General features: G+C 44.5%; 1 protein-coding gene across 1 annotated transcript in view; it reads left to right on the top strand.

The window, feature by feature from the left end:
• Window positions 1-11,778: 11,778 nt before the first annotated feature.
• LOC122556886 overlaps window positions 11,779-16,592 on the top strand; it is a 20,860-nt gene continuing 16,046 nt past the window's right edge. Inside the window, exon 1 of the mRNA XM_043704146.1 lies at window positions 11,779-11,867. Coding sequence (XP_043560081.1) covers window positions 11,804-11,867 — 64 coding nt within the window. The 5' untranslated portion in view covers window positions 11,779-11,803. The remainder of the gene's footprint in view (window positions 11,868-16,592) is intronic.

Raw genomic sequence — 16,592 nt, 5'->3', positions numbered from 1 at the left:
GCCAGTGTAGCTGCGGAAGATGGACTGTTCCACATATCCTACGAAGAGGCAGGCATAGCTGGGGCCCATGCGGGTGCCCATGGCTACTCCTTTCGTTTGGAGGAAGTGGGAGGATTGGAAAGAGAAGTTGTTCAGGGTGAGGACCAGTTCAGTCAGTCGAAGGAGGGTGTCAGTGGAAGGCTACTGGTTGGTACGGCCGGAAAGGAAGAAGCGGAGGGCTTTGAGTCCTTCGTGATGGGGGATGGAGGTGTACAGGGACTGGATGGAGGGTAGTACTTCCACATAAACCTGTTGGACTATAACCTGGTGTTGTGTGAATTTTAACTCTTTTTTGTTCTGGATCCCCAGTTTATCCATGAACACTCATTTGGCAATCATTCTACTACATCATCATTCCTCCTCCGAGCAGTGATTGGTTGGTTCTTTAACCAATATTGCAACAACTCCCCACTTTTTTAACCTCTCTAAGTGATCAGCAATGCCTGTAATGAGGACAGGCAAGGAGTCAATTCTTCCTTTTCAGTTAAGGGATGTTTCAGAAGGACTGGTGAGTGTTAGCCGTTTCCTTAAGCACAAGACTCATTGCAACTAAATATATGCTACTAATCACTGAACATTGTCAACTTTCCAACCTTTGTGTCCTCTGCATTCCATATTCTTTAATTTTCTGTTTTCCGTTTCAAGCTTTTCATTGCTCCCTTCTGCATTGACTCTCAGATTCCAGACCTCCTGGCTAAAAGACTCCTCAAAGAAGAGACATCAGATTTGAAATGTTAATGCTGTTTCTCTCTCCACAGATGTTTCCAGCCCTGCTGAGTTCCTCCAACAACTTTCTCTTCGAAAGAATGCTCCCAACAGTATCAGCCTGCATTCCCATGCCCATTTTGGCTTTAGCCAGTAGAGCTCCCCTGTGGCCCTTGAGTCCCAGGGGGTAATAGAACACAGTGAAGGATACAATGTTACTGCTGCACAGAAGTTGCACAAAGAGTGAGATCAACATTAAGATGGAAATTTGAGAGGTCCATTCAGAAGTATCAAAACACTGGAGAAGGAGTGTTCTTGAATCTCTTGGTACGTGTGTTTCAGCTTTTGTATCTTCTGCCCGACTGAAGAGGTTGGAAGTAATTAGAACCGGGTTGGAAGGGGTTTTTGATTATGTCGACTGACTTCCCTCTCCAATGCTCATCAACATCATCTTATTGATTTTGCATATTCACTAGTAATCTGGAGATGCAGGGAGGGAGTAGGGTACCAGATGTGTTGGATGCCAAGGTGCCAGTAGTCAGGGTTACAGTGTTGCTGGAAAAGCGCAGCAGGTCCAGGTATGTAGGATACCATGTGGTAAAGGGGCAGGGTTCCTTCTGAAGTCCAGAATTTTAATTTCTTTCCTATCTCCCAAGAATCTGTTTGCAGGGCTCTGTTTTTCTTTCTGCAGATATCACCAGTACCAATGTGAGTCACAGTCTGTTAGTTCAACCTGTTGTTTCTCAATGACAGTGTGGATGTGAAATAAGATGGATCCTAAGGTGATGTCGAGATGGGTCCCAGAGGTACAAGAAGGAAAAAAAGGCAAGCTATCGCATACGCTGCCCTAGTACAGTTGCAATAGGTAAGAATCGAGCCAGCCAACTACAGTCCCACCCAGCAGACAAGTTGAATAAAGATGGTCTGTCTACTGTGCCAAAAGATACAGTCAAAACGAGGAGGGGCAGTTTACTTTTGGTGGAGTCGTGTGCTATGTCATTTGTGACTGATAATTGCCTTTTTATTACTGTGCGGGGGTGAGAAGCTAACGGAAGGATTCAGACATAGAGCCACGGGGAAGTTGAACATGGGAGGCAGCAGCATGTACAGAGGCTTCTTTGGAAAGAGAAACAAGGAGAGCAGCACAAGTTCACTGCAGCCCGGAAATATTGGCAGAAAAGTGACAGGGATTTGAGAAGGAGACCCTCAGCTAGGTGAGTCTGAGTAAGGCAACAGCCAGTGAGGGGAAAGCTGCTAATAGCTGATGGTAGTTCACATTTAGAACCATCTGTAGTGACAGCCTCAGCAGCTTGTGAACACACTGATAGACACTTCATTCCTGGCTTCATCTCATTAAAATCACCAAGTACATCTCCTTATAAATGACCCCAGATTATTATGTGAGAGAGAGAAAAGGTTTCACTTTCAGTAATTTACAGAATCATACGTGTGTTAGGCAGTTAGCGGGGCTTGAAATGAAAACAGATTTATATATTGTTCTTTGGACTGCATCTGTTGGCATCAGAGACCCCCTTCCTCACCCCCACTGCTAAATGCAACAATGTGGATATTGACCACATCAGGTGCCACATGCTGTATACTCAAACAGTCACATGGGTAACTGTGGGAAAAGATTTACTAACCCATGATAGGCCCACAAAAGCAAAATTGACCAAACTATACCAGAAACCCAGAATTCCCACACAGCTCACAAGCTGAATCAGACAGCACGCAGACAAGGGAATACACTTTAAGCTCCCACGAACAATGACAGAGCACCACAGATATCTCAAAGCCCGAAGGGCAGTTTCACAACCCAGCAATATCAGGTCAGACAACGAGGTACCAGCAAGGACTTGCTCTGAGAACAAGACAATGGAAGCACCTCACCACTTCAGAGGGGACATTAACACCTACCTGTGAAGAAGAATGGAACCATCGATACTGTCAGGATGTTGCATTGTGTGAAGGAACAGGACATTCATCTGATAACTGTTTTCCAATTAGTATCCTTGTAACTAGATTACTCCATTTCCAGATACATTGTAGTTTCCCATTTCTTTATTAGTGCCATTGTGCAGCATTATTATAAAACTGATCTCATCCTCAGCTCTGGGAAGAGAAATCTGATCTACCTGTACAGACTGTCAGTTCTGCGTCAGCTGGTCTGTTTGCTCTTCCAGCGATTTCGCTTGCAATAAACTGTTCATCAATTTCACTTCGAGTTGTGTTTTGTGATCTCTAACCTACTGGGCAAATTTCTCTGACAGTAACAAAAACAGAAATTGCTGGAAAAGCTCAGCAGGTGTGACAGCATCTGTGGAGAGAAATCAGAGTTAATGTCTTGGGTCCAGTGACCCTTCCTCAAAATCTTCGACCATCCTAGAGGACAGGACAGTGGGGCTGCCTTTACATTAATCTCCTCCAAGACAGAATCTTCATGCCAGAGTTCTGATTGAAGAGTTTAAATTTGAGGATAAAAACCCTCCTGGTTGTAAATTCGTTAGTCACAGGCTCAGTTTCAAGCCAAAATGTTGCGGGGATGGGATTTGGGGGAGGAGGTGGTGGTTTAAGCTCCATTCCAGAGCATCCACTTAGAGCCTGGACTGACACTTCAGGACAAAAACACAATACCTTTCATTTCGACACTGCCTTTCACAAAGCAGAGATCCTGAGACATTTCACAGGAGTTTAACGGGCAGAATATGATCCATTGCTTTTAGGGGCATCTTAGGAATGATGGACAAAAACACGGCAACAGAAAAAGCATTAGGAACTGGGGTTCACCCTCCCAAATGGATACACGTGTGCTCACAATGATGCAGAGTGAGGCAGCTCAGTGACAAATAGACTGACAGAATGCAACACATTCCCTTCTAGTGGACAGATTAGTCAGTCACCTCCATTCACAGCGGTGGACACAGACTGCAAGGGGTTACTGCTGGCACTGGGTTCAGTTCTGGAAGGACCCAATGCAATAAAGTTCAGCGCCGTGGTCACTTCCACAGACAGCAGCATCACTGTCCCTTTTGCGAGTGAGACAGGAGGATATCCATGAGCACCTTGTTTATAAAATGTATTGATCACACACTGTTCCTGAACACCCTGTGGATATAGCTCCTCCTCGAACCCTACTCCCCCTCCCCACACCCGCCCCTCCAGCATCCTATCATTTGCCTCAACTCAATCTCGCTCTCATTCTGGGGTCCAGGGAGGTTTCGCTTGTGGCCAGGAATGAGTGAGCTGAGTAGAATGCTTTCAATCGAAGTCAAGGTCTTCACCAGCGTAACAGCGTAAATCCCTGTGGATTTCACTAATTTTAAACAACTCCGCAAACTCCAAACACAATCAGCAGCACTGAATGAGAAATGACCTTAAAGTGCTCAATGATTCCCTTTTTAAAAGATTTTGCTGTGGGCTGGGCTGGGGAGGACTGGCCCTTCCTGCTGTTGAATGCAAGTTTAGCTCTGTGTGTCTGGGAGACAGCAAGTGCTAGAATGCTGCGATTGGTGTCAAATCAGAGACACACTCTCACTGCACCACAATGGGCTCAAGGAGCCAGATGGCCTACTCCTGTCCTAGATTAGAGTGGTGCTGGAAAAGCACAGCAGTTCAGGCAGCTTCCGAGGAGCAGCAAAATCGACGTTTTATTAGTATTCCTGATGAAGGGCTTTCGCCCGAAACGTCGATTTTGCTGCTCCTCGGATGCTGCCTGAACTGCTGTGCTTTTCCAGAACCACTCTAATCTAGAATCTGGTTTCCAGCATCTGTAGTCATTGTTTTTACCTAGTCCCGTCCTAGTTCTTATGTTCAATGTGCCTACACTGATCACTTCTGCCACACATTCCTCAGACAGGGAGATCTTGAGGTACAGCACATAGTGCCCCTCCATGTTTGGCTCCCACTCCAAGACTTGTTGATGAGGAACATCTGTTCATAGTGGGGCCCAAAGGACTGAGTACCATTAATAAATCTGCCAATGGCGAGTGGTGAAAGTGGGAGAGACTCAGGTAGGCAGGTGATTAGATAAAAGCATTGAGGTCTCCTGCATCACCAATCAGAGTTCCAGATTGCAATGTGCCTCTTCCCACAGCAGAACAGACCCTGGGTAATCTGTAATAGATTGACCACCACAGTCCAATGCCCGTCCTAAAGTGGTGCCCAGCATTGACTCTTTCTGAAGCAGGCTTGCTTGATGTGGACATATTTGACTCCACAATGGTCTCTGAACGGTTGGGAACTATGGAGCCAATCAGCTTTGCAGCCAATTAACCTTGATTACTTCATTAAGATATTTTTGAATTAACTTGTCCAGGGATGTTATGACCCCACTCTGGAGCAGGTGGGACTTGAAGCTGGGTCTCCTGGCTCAGAGAAAGGGACACTTCCACTGCACCACGAGTTCTTCAGACTTCATTTAGATGAAGCGATTATAAATGGAGAAAGCTGCAAATAATTGCTTCGCTCTGCTGGTCTCTAGGGTTCCGTTTTTATTTCTAGCAGTTTTGGGTTTTTTAAAAAATATTGTTGCATCATCGATTCACATCTTTTCTGTTCAGTTACTTCTGACTGATTAGAACACCCACCTCAGGAAAGTGAACAGCAGCCAATTCTTTTTAAAAATAAGAGTTTAAGGATCAGTGTCTTAGATGGCAATAGCTTAGATTCAGCTAACTAGATAGCATTTGTATAGGACGTCATCAAAATCCAGATATAAGCTATTGAGTTTATGTAATTTAGGTGCTATGCAGTTAATTCCCTAGCAACTGGGAAATGAGCTGTTATGGGATAATTGACTAACTAGTAGGATGTATTAACTGAAATATCATGACAATCTCTGCGTTAACAAGTCTTGTCTTCTGCAGGTCTCACTCCGATTGCAATTCGTCCTCACTTTCAGATTATCTAATTAGGAATTGATTACAAATTTGATCAAAGAATTCAACAACTCATTAAGCTAACGTTTTTTTCAAGCAAATCTATTTTCAGCAGAGTGCAACGTACTTTGTCCCCGTTACCCTGTTGTCTGTCAGGAGCTGCAGGATTTGAATCAGTGTGGGGTTTTTTTATCATACAGCATGGCCCTTTGCCGAGAAAGGCACTGCTTGTCACTGGCTATTCGGGTGTTTCCTTTCTTCCTGGTGGTGGGAAATGAATAAAGATTTGTACACCTGTTGTCTTTCACTGTGTCTCACATCTGCACACACACAACATGGGTGCTGGGGAAAATATAAGCAGTACTGCTTAGTGTAGGTGGTAGTGAAGGGGATAAGGGAAAAAAAGATGAAAGAAAACAACTAGGAGATTGAGAATCTCCTCAGTTTAGGGGACTGACTCTGTGCTGGCTGGGCCATAGTCAGTGTGTTACTGCTGCTGTTGGTTCCTGCTAAAGAAACTATACTTTCAGCAGCTGTGAGTTGAATTGAGTGTAACACACATTGACTGGTGATGGTGTAGCTTTGCGCTGAGGCCTAACGACAGGCTGCTGAATCTTCAGGTGGAACACAGCATTTTCAACCCCTCCTTCTCATTGTGCTCCAGTCCCTTGAGTGACCAAGTACTCCCCCATCGCCCACATGTCCCTGCTCATACCCTCCTGCCCCACCAACACTCTCCTGCCCTGTCTCTCACTGGGACTCAATGTCGCCGCCATCTCAGCTTTGGAGCGATTTGCCAAGTCAAAGGTCACTCAGAAGATGAAACCAGTCTAAAACCCTCATCCCAAAATGATGTGGGAACTGTTTCAATTGGACATTTCCAAACTGGGCTAGATATTTGAAAAAAAAACTCGAGGCAGAATTTGTTCTGATGTAAGGTGACCGCACCTTTCTCTCCATTGATATCACCTGAGGTGCTGATGTTTTCTGTTTTCAGTTTTTATTTCAGATTTCCAGCAAGGCTTTCCTTTTTGCAACAGGTTTTTCTGTTGAGGAAGGGTGTTGAGGAATATAGAGCGATTGCAGGGAAATGGAGCAGGGGGAGACATCAATCAGGCTGGAGAGGCTCAACAGCCTGCCCCTTGCTCCCATATATCAGGCTGGAGGGGCTGAATGGCCTCTTCCCATTCCTGAACAGGCTCCAAGAGTTGCACAGCAAACCCCTGTTTCTGTGTGACTGATAATGTATAAAATAAGCATCTCCCATTTCTGTGCAGCAGACCCAGGAGGCTGAATGCCCCTCTCCTGTTCATATGCAAGACACCCCAGAGCTGAATGGTTTCTTGTTCTTCATCTGTATGAAACTCAATTTGTGTCACTGAGTCATACAGCTTAAAACAGGCCCTTCAGCCCATCATGTCCATGCTGACTAACAAATAACCTGCACTTGGTCCAGAGTCTACCATGCCCTGGCATTTTAAGTGCTTGTCCAGATGAATTTTAAATATTGTAAGAATCCTCCCACCTCTCAGGCAGCACATTCCGCATTTCTATCACACTCTAGGTGAAAAATGTTTTCCTCAAATCCCTGCTAAACCATTTACTCCTCATCTTAAACCCATGCCCTCTGGTTTTAGACACATCTGCCATGGGGAAGAGATTCTCACAATCCATGGTCTCTCATAATTTTTGCGTATCTTAAACAGATTCTCCTTCAGCCTCCTCTAATCCAGGGACAACAAACCCACCCTATCCAGTCTCTCCTCATAACAGAGTCTTTCCATCCCCAGGCAACATCTTGGTGAATCTCCTCTGCACCTGTGGACACTATTTGTGCACAGAGCAAAGCTACACCATCACCAGTCAATGTGTGTTACACTCAATTCAACTCACAGCTGCTGAAAGTATCGTTTCTTTAGCAGGAACCAACAGCAGCAGTAACACACTGACTATGGCCCAGCCAGCGCAGAGTCAGTCCCCTAAACTGAGGAGATTCCAGTGCAATCACATCTTTCCAATAATGTGGCGACCAGAACTGCATGCACTATTTCATCTATGGCTAATCAATATTTCACAGAGCAGCAACAAGATTTCCTGGCTCCAACGTTCTCAGCCCCAGCTAATAAAGGTAAGTATACCATAAGCCATCTTCACCGCCCTGTCTACGTGTGCTGACATCATCAGGGACCTGTACACCAGGGTCCCTTTATCCTTCAGAGCTCCCTAAGGACCTAGCATTCATCGTATATATCCTTCCCTTATTAAACCTCCCAAAATGCATAACTTCACACTTAACAGGATTAAATTCCACCTGTCATTGCACTGCTCAATTTACCAACTGATCACCATCAAACTGTTGCCTGAGACCATCCAGCTCTGTATCAACAACATCTTCCATTTTTGTGTCATCTGCAAAGTTACTAATTATACCTCCTACACTTGCATCCAAGTTATTAATGTACCTAACAGAACTGACTGAATGACGTGCCGAAATAGGAAGATACCAAACCCGAGGGATTGAATGGATTTCTTCTGTTTCTATGTAAAAGGCTCAGCAGGCTGAATAGTCAATTTCTGTTCTTATGTTAGACCCTTGAGGGACTGAATGGTCTCCATCTGTTCCAAAAACACCTTAGAAACACAGCTGAATCATACTGGCAGAATTCAGCCTCTCAACTGCCCTTGCTTACACTGAGACTATTTCAAAACTTTAATCACCTCTCTCTGTCTCATGCAGCACACAATTAAAATTTACGAGGCACCTTTATGTAAGATAGTTTTCAGGCACAAAAGCTTGAAGCAATCACTCCAGCATCTACACTGAGCAGGAATTTGAGCTGCTTATCTCTATCAGAGGACAGCAAAGTAAACATATTGAAAGCAAAGGAATCAATTTCTTTGCATGAAATTGACCGCTCAGCTCAAGGCATATTTCTGTTAACCCTTGCCACATTGGTTCCATGCAACAAGTAAATGCCCGATAAGGGGGTTTTCATCCCATAGGTAGGTGGACTGATATCCCTTACTTTCTGGTTACACAGCTCCCTGAAGTCTGCTTTCAGGACCTCAGTACCACATCAGTCTCAGGCATTAGGGTGACATGGTGGCTCAGTGGTTAGCACTGCTACCTCACAGCAGCAGGGTCCTAGGTTCAATTCCAGCCTCGGGTGACTGTCTATGTGGAGTTTGCACATTCTCCTGGTGTCTGCTTGGCTTTCCTCCCAGAGCCTAAAGATGTGCAGGTCAGGTGAGTTGGCCATGCTAAATTGCCCCTAGAGTTAGGTGCATTAGTCAGAGAGAAATGGGTCTGGGTGGGTTACTCTTCGAAGGGTCAGTGTGGACTGGTTGGGCTGAAGGGCCTGTTTCTGCACTGTAGAGAATCATCACTTTATCAACACAGACTTGAGTCTGATGAATCTCCATAAGAGGAGGGGTCTACAACCATTCCATAGCTTCCTTCACTCTGGCATCTGGGAGGCAACATAGCATCCTGGAGTCATGTCAATCTCCTGACTATAGAATCTCCAATCATTATTATTCTTCCCTTGTACAATTGATCTACCCTTGGTACCACCAAGTTTACTCTGGCTGCGCTCTACTGAGGAACCTTGCCCTCACCAGTATTCAATGTGAAATACCAGCTAGCAACTAACAACCGACTATGACATCTCATGCATTACCTGTCTAGTTTTCACAAACTGGGTGGCAGTTACCCATTCCGTCTCTGCCTGCACATTTTTAACTTGCACTGTCACCACCTCCCTGAAGTTGCTGTCCATACACTATGTGGGTCATGGGTTGACAACAGTGCCTCCTGCTGGCACTTCAGTTCCAAAAGCCCCAGGCCAAGCTTGCACAGCTGGTGTCTCAACCTATGGGAGCTCAGCTCAGACATGGTAGTCTTCACATGCACCACAAGCTGTAAATTCCACTAGTCTGAGCTGAGCTCCCATAACTTAACATAATAGTCGAATAACTCAGCAGTATTTAGATTCTTCCCTTGTACCAAAGCACAAGTCAACTACAGGAGACTTAAATTGGCAGAAGATAAAGGAACACTCCCCAGCGTTCCCACCCCCCAAACTCCATCTGGTTTACACTCTGTCCAATTAAAGCAGCATTTAGAGTATACAGGCCATCTCCTAGGGAGTGCTGTATATTTTCTGAAAACAACTGACTCAAGGTTCAAACAGCCAGGTTCATGCAGACTCCAATTAACTAGCCATAGCTTTTCTTGGAGCTTGTATACTTGGGTCTAAATTTACAATAAACTTAACTTAAAATATAATAATTGGTTAATTGATAAATTAAGGAAAAGTATCTAGACTTTAAATAAAAATTATCCTTTAAGGCATTCTCAGTTGTGGATGTTATTAGAGTACAATGGAACCCCTACAGTGCAGAAACAGACCCTTTGGCCCAACAAGGCCACACCAACCCTCCAAAGAGTAATCCACCCAGATCCATTCCCCTCCCCTACCATCCTACATTTACCCCTGACTAATGCACCTAACCTACACATCCCTGAACACTATGGGCAATTTAGCATGGCCAATCCACCTAACCTGCACATCTTCGGACTGTGGGAGGAAACCAACACAGACACGGGAAGAACATGCAAACTCCACACAGACAGGTGCCCACGGCTGAAACCAAACCTGGGTCCATGACACTGTGAGGCAGCAGTACTAACCACTGAACCACCATGTCATCCCCATTGAAGGTATTGATATGTAGAAAGTGAGAACTGCAGATGCTGGAAATCAGAGTTGTGGGTGTGGTGCTGAAAAAGTACAGCAGGCCAGGCAGCATCTGAGGAGCAGGAGATACAAATGTCTCTGTTAGTGGCCATGCAATTTCTTCCTTAACTTCCCATAAGATCCTAAATCTTGAGGGAACTGCAGTGTAGTAGGGTCTGTACTAAGGAAACAGCAGTGTCAGAGGGACAGTATGAGGAGGATAGCATTGTTGGAGAGACAATACTGAAGGAGCACTGTAACATTCGAGGGGCAATTCTGACAGAGCTGCATAGTTGGAGAGGGGAGCATTGTACTTTTGGAGGGGTACTTTAAAAGCTCCATGACACATTTTCTCAACTTCCTCAGGGGAATAATGTAGGACCATTTTCTGCTCCTTTAACAATGACCTGCTTCCCTCCGTCATAAGGACAGATATGGGGACTGATAACTGCACAAAATTTAACACCATTCACGACTCCTCAGAAACTATGTGCTGATGCAGCAAGATCTGGCGATATCCAGATGTGGGCTGACATGGAACAAGTAACATTTGCGCAAAGACAATCTCCAACAAGAGACAATCTAACAATCACTGTGTCTCTTTTTACCTGAAGCACGCATCAAAAATTTAAAAATAAAAGGGATGCTATTTAGGTTTAAGATAAGGAGAAATTATTTTGTGAATCTTTGGAATTCTCTACCACAGAAAGATGAGGAGGTTCAATCTTTGAGCATGTTTAAGGTAGAAATTGACAGATTTCTGATTACTGGGCCATACAGGGTTACAGAGATGGGGTGCGTAAGAGGCATTGAATTGGTCATGGTCATAATGAATGGTGAGGTAGGCTCGACAGGCTGAATGGCCTACTCCTGTTTTTACATTCCACTCTCAGAAAGGCAATTCTGAAGCAGCACGGTGGTGTGGGTAGGAGCGGTAATACTGAGGTGAGACAGTGTTAAAGGAGTGCAGCGCTGTAAGGGGGCAGGTACTGAGGGAATGCTGCACTATTGATGTCAAATCAGTGGTGAGGGAAAGTGAACTGTTGAGAAGAATTGTCATTCTCAACTCTTTCTTTATAATCTACTCACTGGATATGGGCATCGCTAGCTCAAACATCGCTAGCCTCATTCTATTTTCCCAAAGGACAGTTAAGAGTCAATCATATTGCTGTGCCTCTGGTCTCACATGTAGATCAGAACAGGTAGGAATAGCAGATTTCCTTCCCAAAAGGATATCAGTAAAATAAATGCATTTTTGTGAAAAATCAACAGTAATTACTTGGTCGCTATCAGGTCAGTCAATGTCTGTATATCTGATCTATTTGTAGCAGTGCCTTTGTGGGTGTTTCTGACTGTCCTGAAGTTAGTAGCTACTCACAGGAAGTGGCCTGTTTGCAGTAAGAAACCCAGAGTCGGATCAGAAGCTGAAAATTAATTGCAGCGATGGCTGTAGCTTTATTGATGTTTGTGCTCCTCCAATGCTGGCAGCCCATCCACTGTCTACAAGGTAAGCATTTTTCACATTCCTGGGAAGAGTGTAACAGAGTCTGAGAGTGTGATAGAACATTGTGGCTGGAAAAATAGTGAACAGCAGAAGATTGTGTACACTGTTTGCTGAGTCCGTCCATAATTGCCCATCTGTAATTATCCTTGACGTTTGGAAGGCGCTGTCTGAGGATCTTTGGTGAATTTCTGCTGTGAATCTTGTAGATAGTTCACACTGAGCATCGGTGATGGAGGGAGTGGAAGTGGTGACAATCAGGAATGCTGCTTTGTCCTGGCTAGTGTCAAGCTCCTTGAGTGTCGTTGGATTCATCCAGACAAGTGGGGAATATCCCTATTACATTCCTGACATGTGCCGTCTAGTTGGTGGACAGGCTTGGGGGAGTCAGAAGGTGTTGCCAGGTTCCAGGCGTCTGACCTGTTCTTGTAGCCACTGTGTTTACGACTGAGAATCATCATAACCAGAGGATCAAGAATATTAGAAACATGTAAAATACTGTGAGAAAAAGGCATCATCACCAATTCTGAGGAAGAGACAAACAAAAAACAGTTGATGGAGAATTGGAGAAAGAGTAGAGAAGAATGAATAACAAAAAGGCCTAGAGAAAGAGGTGGGAGAGGGGGCTGGAGTAGAAAACTGCAATTGGAGAGCTAGGATCAGGACAGCCTCAAGGGGCTGAGTGGCCTTCTTCCATGCAGTGAGTCTGTTCCACATTTTCCACAAACCAGATTTCCAAAATGCCTGTTAAAAGATAACCATTTATTGAAGTGGTGACTGAGGGAAAACAAAGAGAAGGAAGTGGAAACGGAAACAATGCAGAGCACAAGTCAGCAACAGTCTCCTGGACTATAACTGACTGAAGAGGTGTCAGGACTGGGCTCACACCAGGTCAACCACCTTTTTATTCAAAGGAGAGCACCGACTGAGGCACACAGGCGGCTGGAGACTATCTCATCTCACTTCAGATTTCTGCTTTATTATCGAGGATAAAGTTGTTACACATCACAGATATACAAAATGGAATTAGAGATTGCAGGTTCAAGTAATACTCTTCTACAGTCAGTTGGAAAGGGTTTGTGGAAAGCAATTCCTGACGAACTCAGACAACAGTTAATGGACTCCTCAGCCAGAGTTATTACCTTGAAGCCAACATTAGACAATGAATTATTCACGATTATTTATTTATTATTTTTCCACTGAGGAATATACTAACCTGGAGAAAATGTAATACATCTCTTTGATAGTATCTGCAAAGAAATTCTATTAAAAAAGCAATACTCTAAAGAATTTCTGACAAGAATTTTAATAATATCTACTGATAAATGAAAAGAACATTTTGAGGAACAGTCAATCCTAATGTGATTCTGTTTTTAATTTATTCCCTAATACCAGATTTCAGTTTGCGTTTCAAATTCTTAATTTAAGATATCCATCTAGTCTAGTCCATTGAATTACAAATGATAAAATCCTGGACAGGTTCCACAGAGACTGCCACTGAGGGCAGAATATTCCTTTTGGGGAGACAATGGTGATTCCATTGGCCTGGAATCCAGAAACTCAGGGTGAATGCTCTGGGAATATGAGCTTGAATCCCACAGTAGCAAATGATGAAACTTTAATTCAATGAAAAGAAGATAGTCTGGAATTAAAAGTTGATCCAATGTTGTCATAAAACCCCATTTCTCAAAGGAAGGAAATCTGCCACCCTTACTTGGCATGGCCCAAGTGTGACTCCATAGAGATCATTGAAGAACTTCATTGTAGAAGCAGGACATTCTGTGGCCTATCACATCCATACCAACCCCCCCAAAGAGCATCCCCTCTACCCTAGTCCTGTAACCCTGCATTTCTGATGACCAATCCACCTAACCTGCACATCTTTGGATTGTAGGAGGAAACCGGAGCCCCTGGGGTAAATCAACACAGACAAAGGGAGAATGTGCAAACTCCACACAGAGAGTCACCTGAGGTTAGAATCGAACCCAGGTGCCTGGTGCTGTGAAGCGGCAATGCTAACCACTGAGCCACCGTGCCACCCCCAGTGTGGCTTACTCAGAAATCAATTCAAGGCCAACTAGGGATGGGCTACAAATGCTGGGTTTTTTGATGCTCCCAGTTAAGATAAAAATAGAAACTGTGGGTCTCCTTACTGGCTGGGAGCTGCTGAGGGATCTACCAACATCGTGGAGGTTACCATTGACCAGAAACTGAACTGGACAGACACACACATGCTGCTACTTCCACAGTAGGCCAGAGCTCAGAATGCTGCTTCTGGGAATGCCACACAATGACAGGTTCACTTGCTGGATTTATCCCAGTCATTAAATGGTCATTCAAGGGCCTCAAATGGTGGCAGAGGAGGAACACTGACCACAGGCCTTATGTCCTAAACCTAATTCTAGTGGCACTGGGAGGGTGGTGGGAAATGATCCACATCAGGACTCAATGACTGCATCATGGGGCTCCAAGGGACAACTATTCTCTGGCTGAGGGCAGGGCTCAGATCAACTCAGGCCAGGACCAGCATCAGGCTCCATGATTTCTGTCCCTGCCCTGTGCCACACACAAACATGCACACATACACACACCTATGCACACAGACACGCATATAGAGATGCGCACACACGCAGACATGTGCACACATACACATAGACCCATGCTTCTTCAGAAGGTAGTGGTGAGCCTTCTTGAGCTGCTGCAGTCCATGTGCTGTAGGTGGACCTACAATATCCTTAGGGAGGGAAGTCCAGGTTTTTGACCCAGTGACACTGGACAAACAGCGATACATTTCCAAGTCAGGATGGTGACTGGCTTGCAGATGGTGGTGTTCCCATGTATCCACTACCTTTGTCCTTTTAGATAGAAGTGGTTGTAGATTTGGAAGGCGCTGTCTGAGGATCTTTGGTGAATTTCTGCAGTTGGGAGAGAACTCCCAAACCCCCAACATCTGCAGACTGCCCAAAACACAGCTTTCTTAAAAGTACCTTTATCAGTCCACAACCTGTGAATCAGAAATCCCTATGAAGAAGATAATCTACAGAGGAAGATACAAAGGGAAGATTCGACAGCTGCCTGGGTTTGAAATCTGAATTTTTGGTAAATCTTAATCAGGGGTTTTATCGGACTAGAAGGGAAAGTAAAAGATAGGTTAGAGGAAGGAGTTGTAAATAGTTGTTAGTTAATTACTCTCTGCTAAACTTTAAAAAATAAAGCTGTTAATTATTACTTAAACTAGTTCCAGGCACTTGAATTTTCACAGATGATCGCAGGGGATGAATTTTTTCCATGTTGCTGGTTTAAAATTAACAGAGGGGGTTTACCCTGTATTGTAACAACGTCAAGGAGCAGTGGTTAGATTGTCTCTTATCCGAGATGGCCCTTTGCCCAGCACTTGCGTGGCACAAATGTTATTTGATACTTTTCAGCCCAAGCCTGGATATTATGTCTGCATTTGAACTTGGTCTGCTTCAGTAACTGAGAATTTGCAAATGATGCTGAACTTTGTACAAGCTTTGGTAAACATCCCCATTTTATAATAATGTATGGGACATTGCCTATACAGTAATGGTGCTGTGAGTTTGACTATGTTAAACTGTCCCTTGACTAGTCTGTCAGACAGCTCTCCCAATTGTGACATAGCCCCCAACTCTTCGTAAGGAGAGTTGATGGGCCTGTGTTTGCAGCTGTCCTTTCTAGTGCCTACGTTGATGTCAGGCAATCTATCCGGTTTCACTTCTTTGCTGAGACTTTGTAACAATTGACACAACTCAGTGGTTTTCAGAGGGCAATTGAGACTTAACCACATTGCTATGGGATGTAGTGCCAATCCAGCAGGCTGCTTTGTCCTGGATGGTGTCAAGATTTGAATGAGTCACATATAGGCCAGACCAGGCCTCTCATGGTTAATCTTACTGATACTGAGAGCCAAGAATGATAGCAGGTTCCCTTCCCTGAGTACATGAATGAACCAGTTAGGTGTGTCCAATAATGGTTTAATTATTAGATTCTTAATTCCAGATATTGTTCAATTATGAAATTCAAATTCTAGCAGCTGGCATAATGGGATTCGAACCTAGGTCCCCAGAACATTGGCTGAGCGTTTTTTTTTGCTTTTGAATTGTCTAGTGATAATATCACTAGGCCATTACCTGCCCTTTTGCAGCACAAATAAACACAATCAATTGTGGGAGTGATTTCCAAAGTAATCCAGTGCCAGGATCACTCCCCATTTGTGATTCCAATCCCTTTAACATGAGCTTCATTCAGCTGCTCTCTCCCGTCACAAGGCAACAAACTGGCAGGATTTAACACTAACCTTAAACTAGCAGTTACCTCAGTTGCTCACATAGAGCCATAGAGGTGTACAGCACAGAAACAGACCCTTTGGTCCAACCCGTCCATGCTGACCAGATATCCCAACCCAATCTAGTCCCACCTGCCAGCACCCGGCCCATATCCCTCCAAACCCTTCCTATTCATATACCCATCCAAATGCCTCTTAAATGTTGCAATTGTACCAGCCTCCACCACATCCTCTGGCAGCTCATTCCACACACGTACCAGCCTCTGCATGAAAACGTTGCCCCTTAGGTCTCTTTTATATCTTCCCCCTCTCACCCTAAACCTATACCCTCTAGTTCTGGACTCCCTGACCCCTGGGAAAAGACTTTGTCTATTTATCCTATCCATGCCCCTCATAATTTTGTAAACCTCTATAAGGTCACCCCT

Source organism: Chiloscyllium plagiosum, chromosome 14, assembly GCF_004010195.1.
Source record: "Chiloscyllium plagiosum isolate BGI_BamShark_2017 chromosome 14, ASM401019v2, whole genome shotgun sequence".
Lineage (NCBI taxonomy): Eukaryota > Metazoa > Chordata > Chondrichthyes > Orectolobiformes > Hemiscylliidae > Chiloscyllium > Chiloscyllium plagiosum.
Note: the sequence above shows the minus strand (reverse complement) of the source record. Positions and strands in the feature narration are given on the sequence as shown.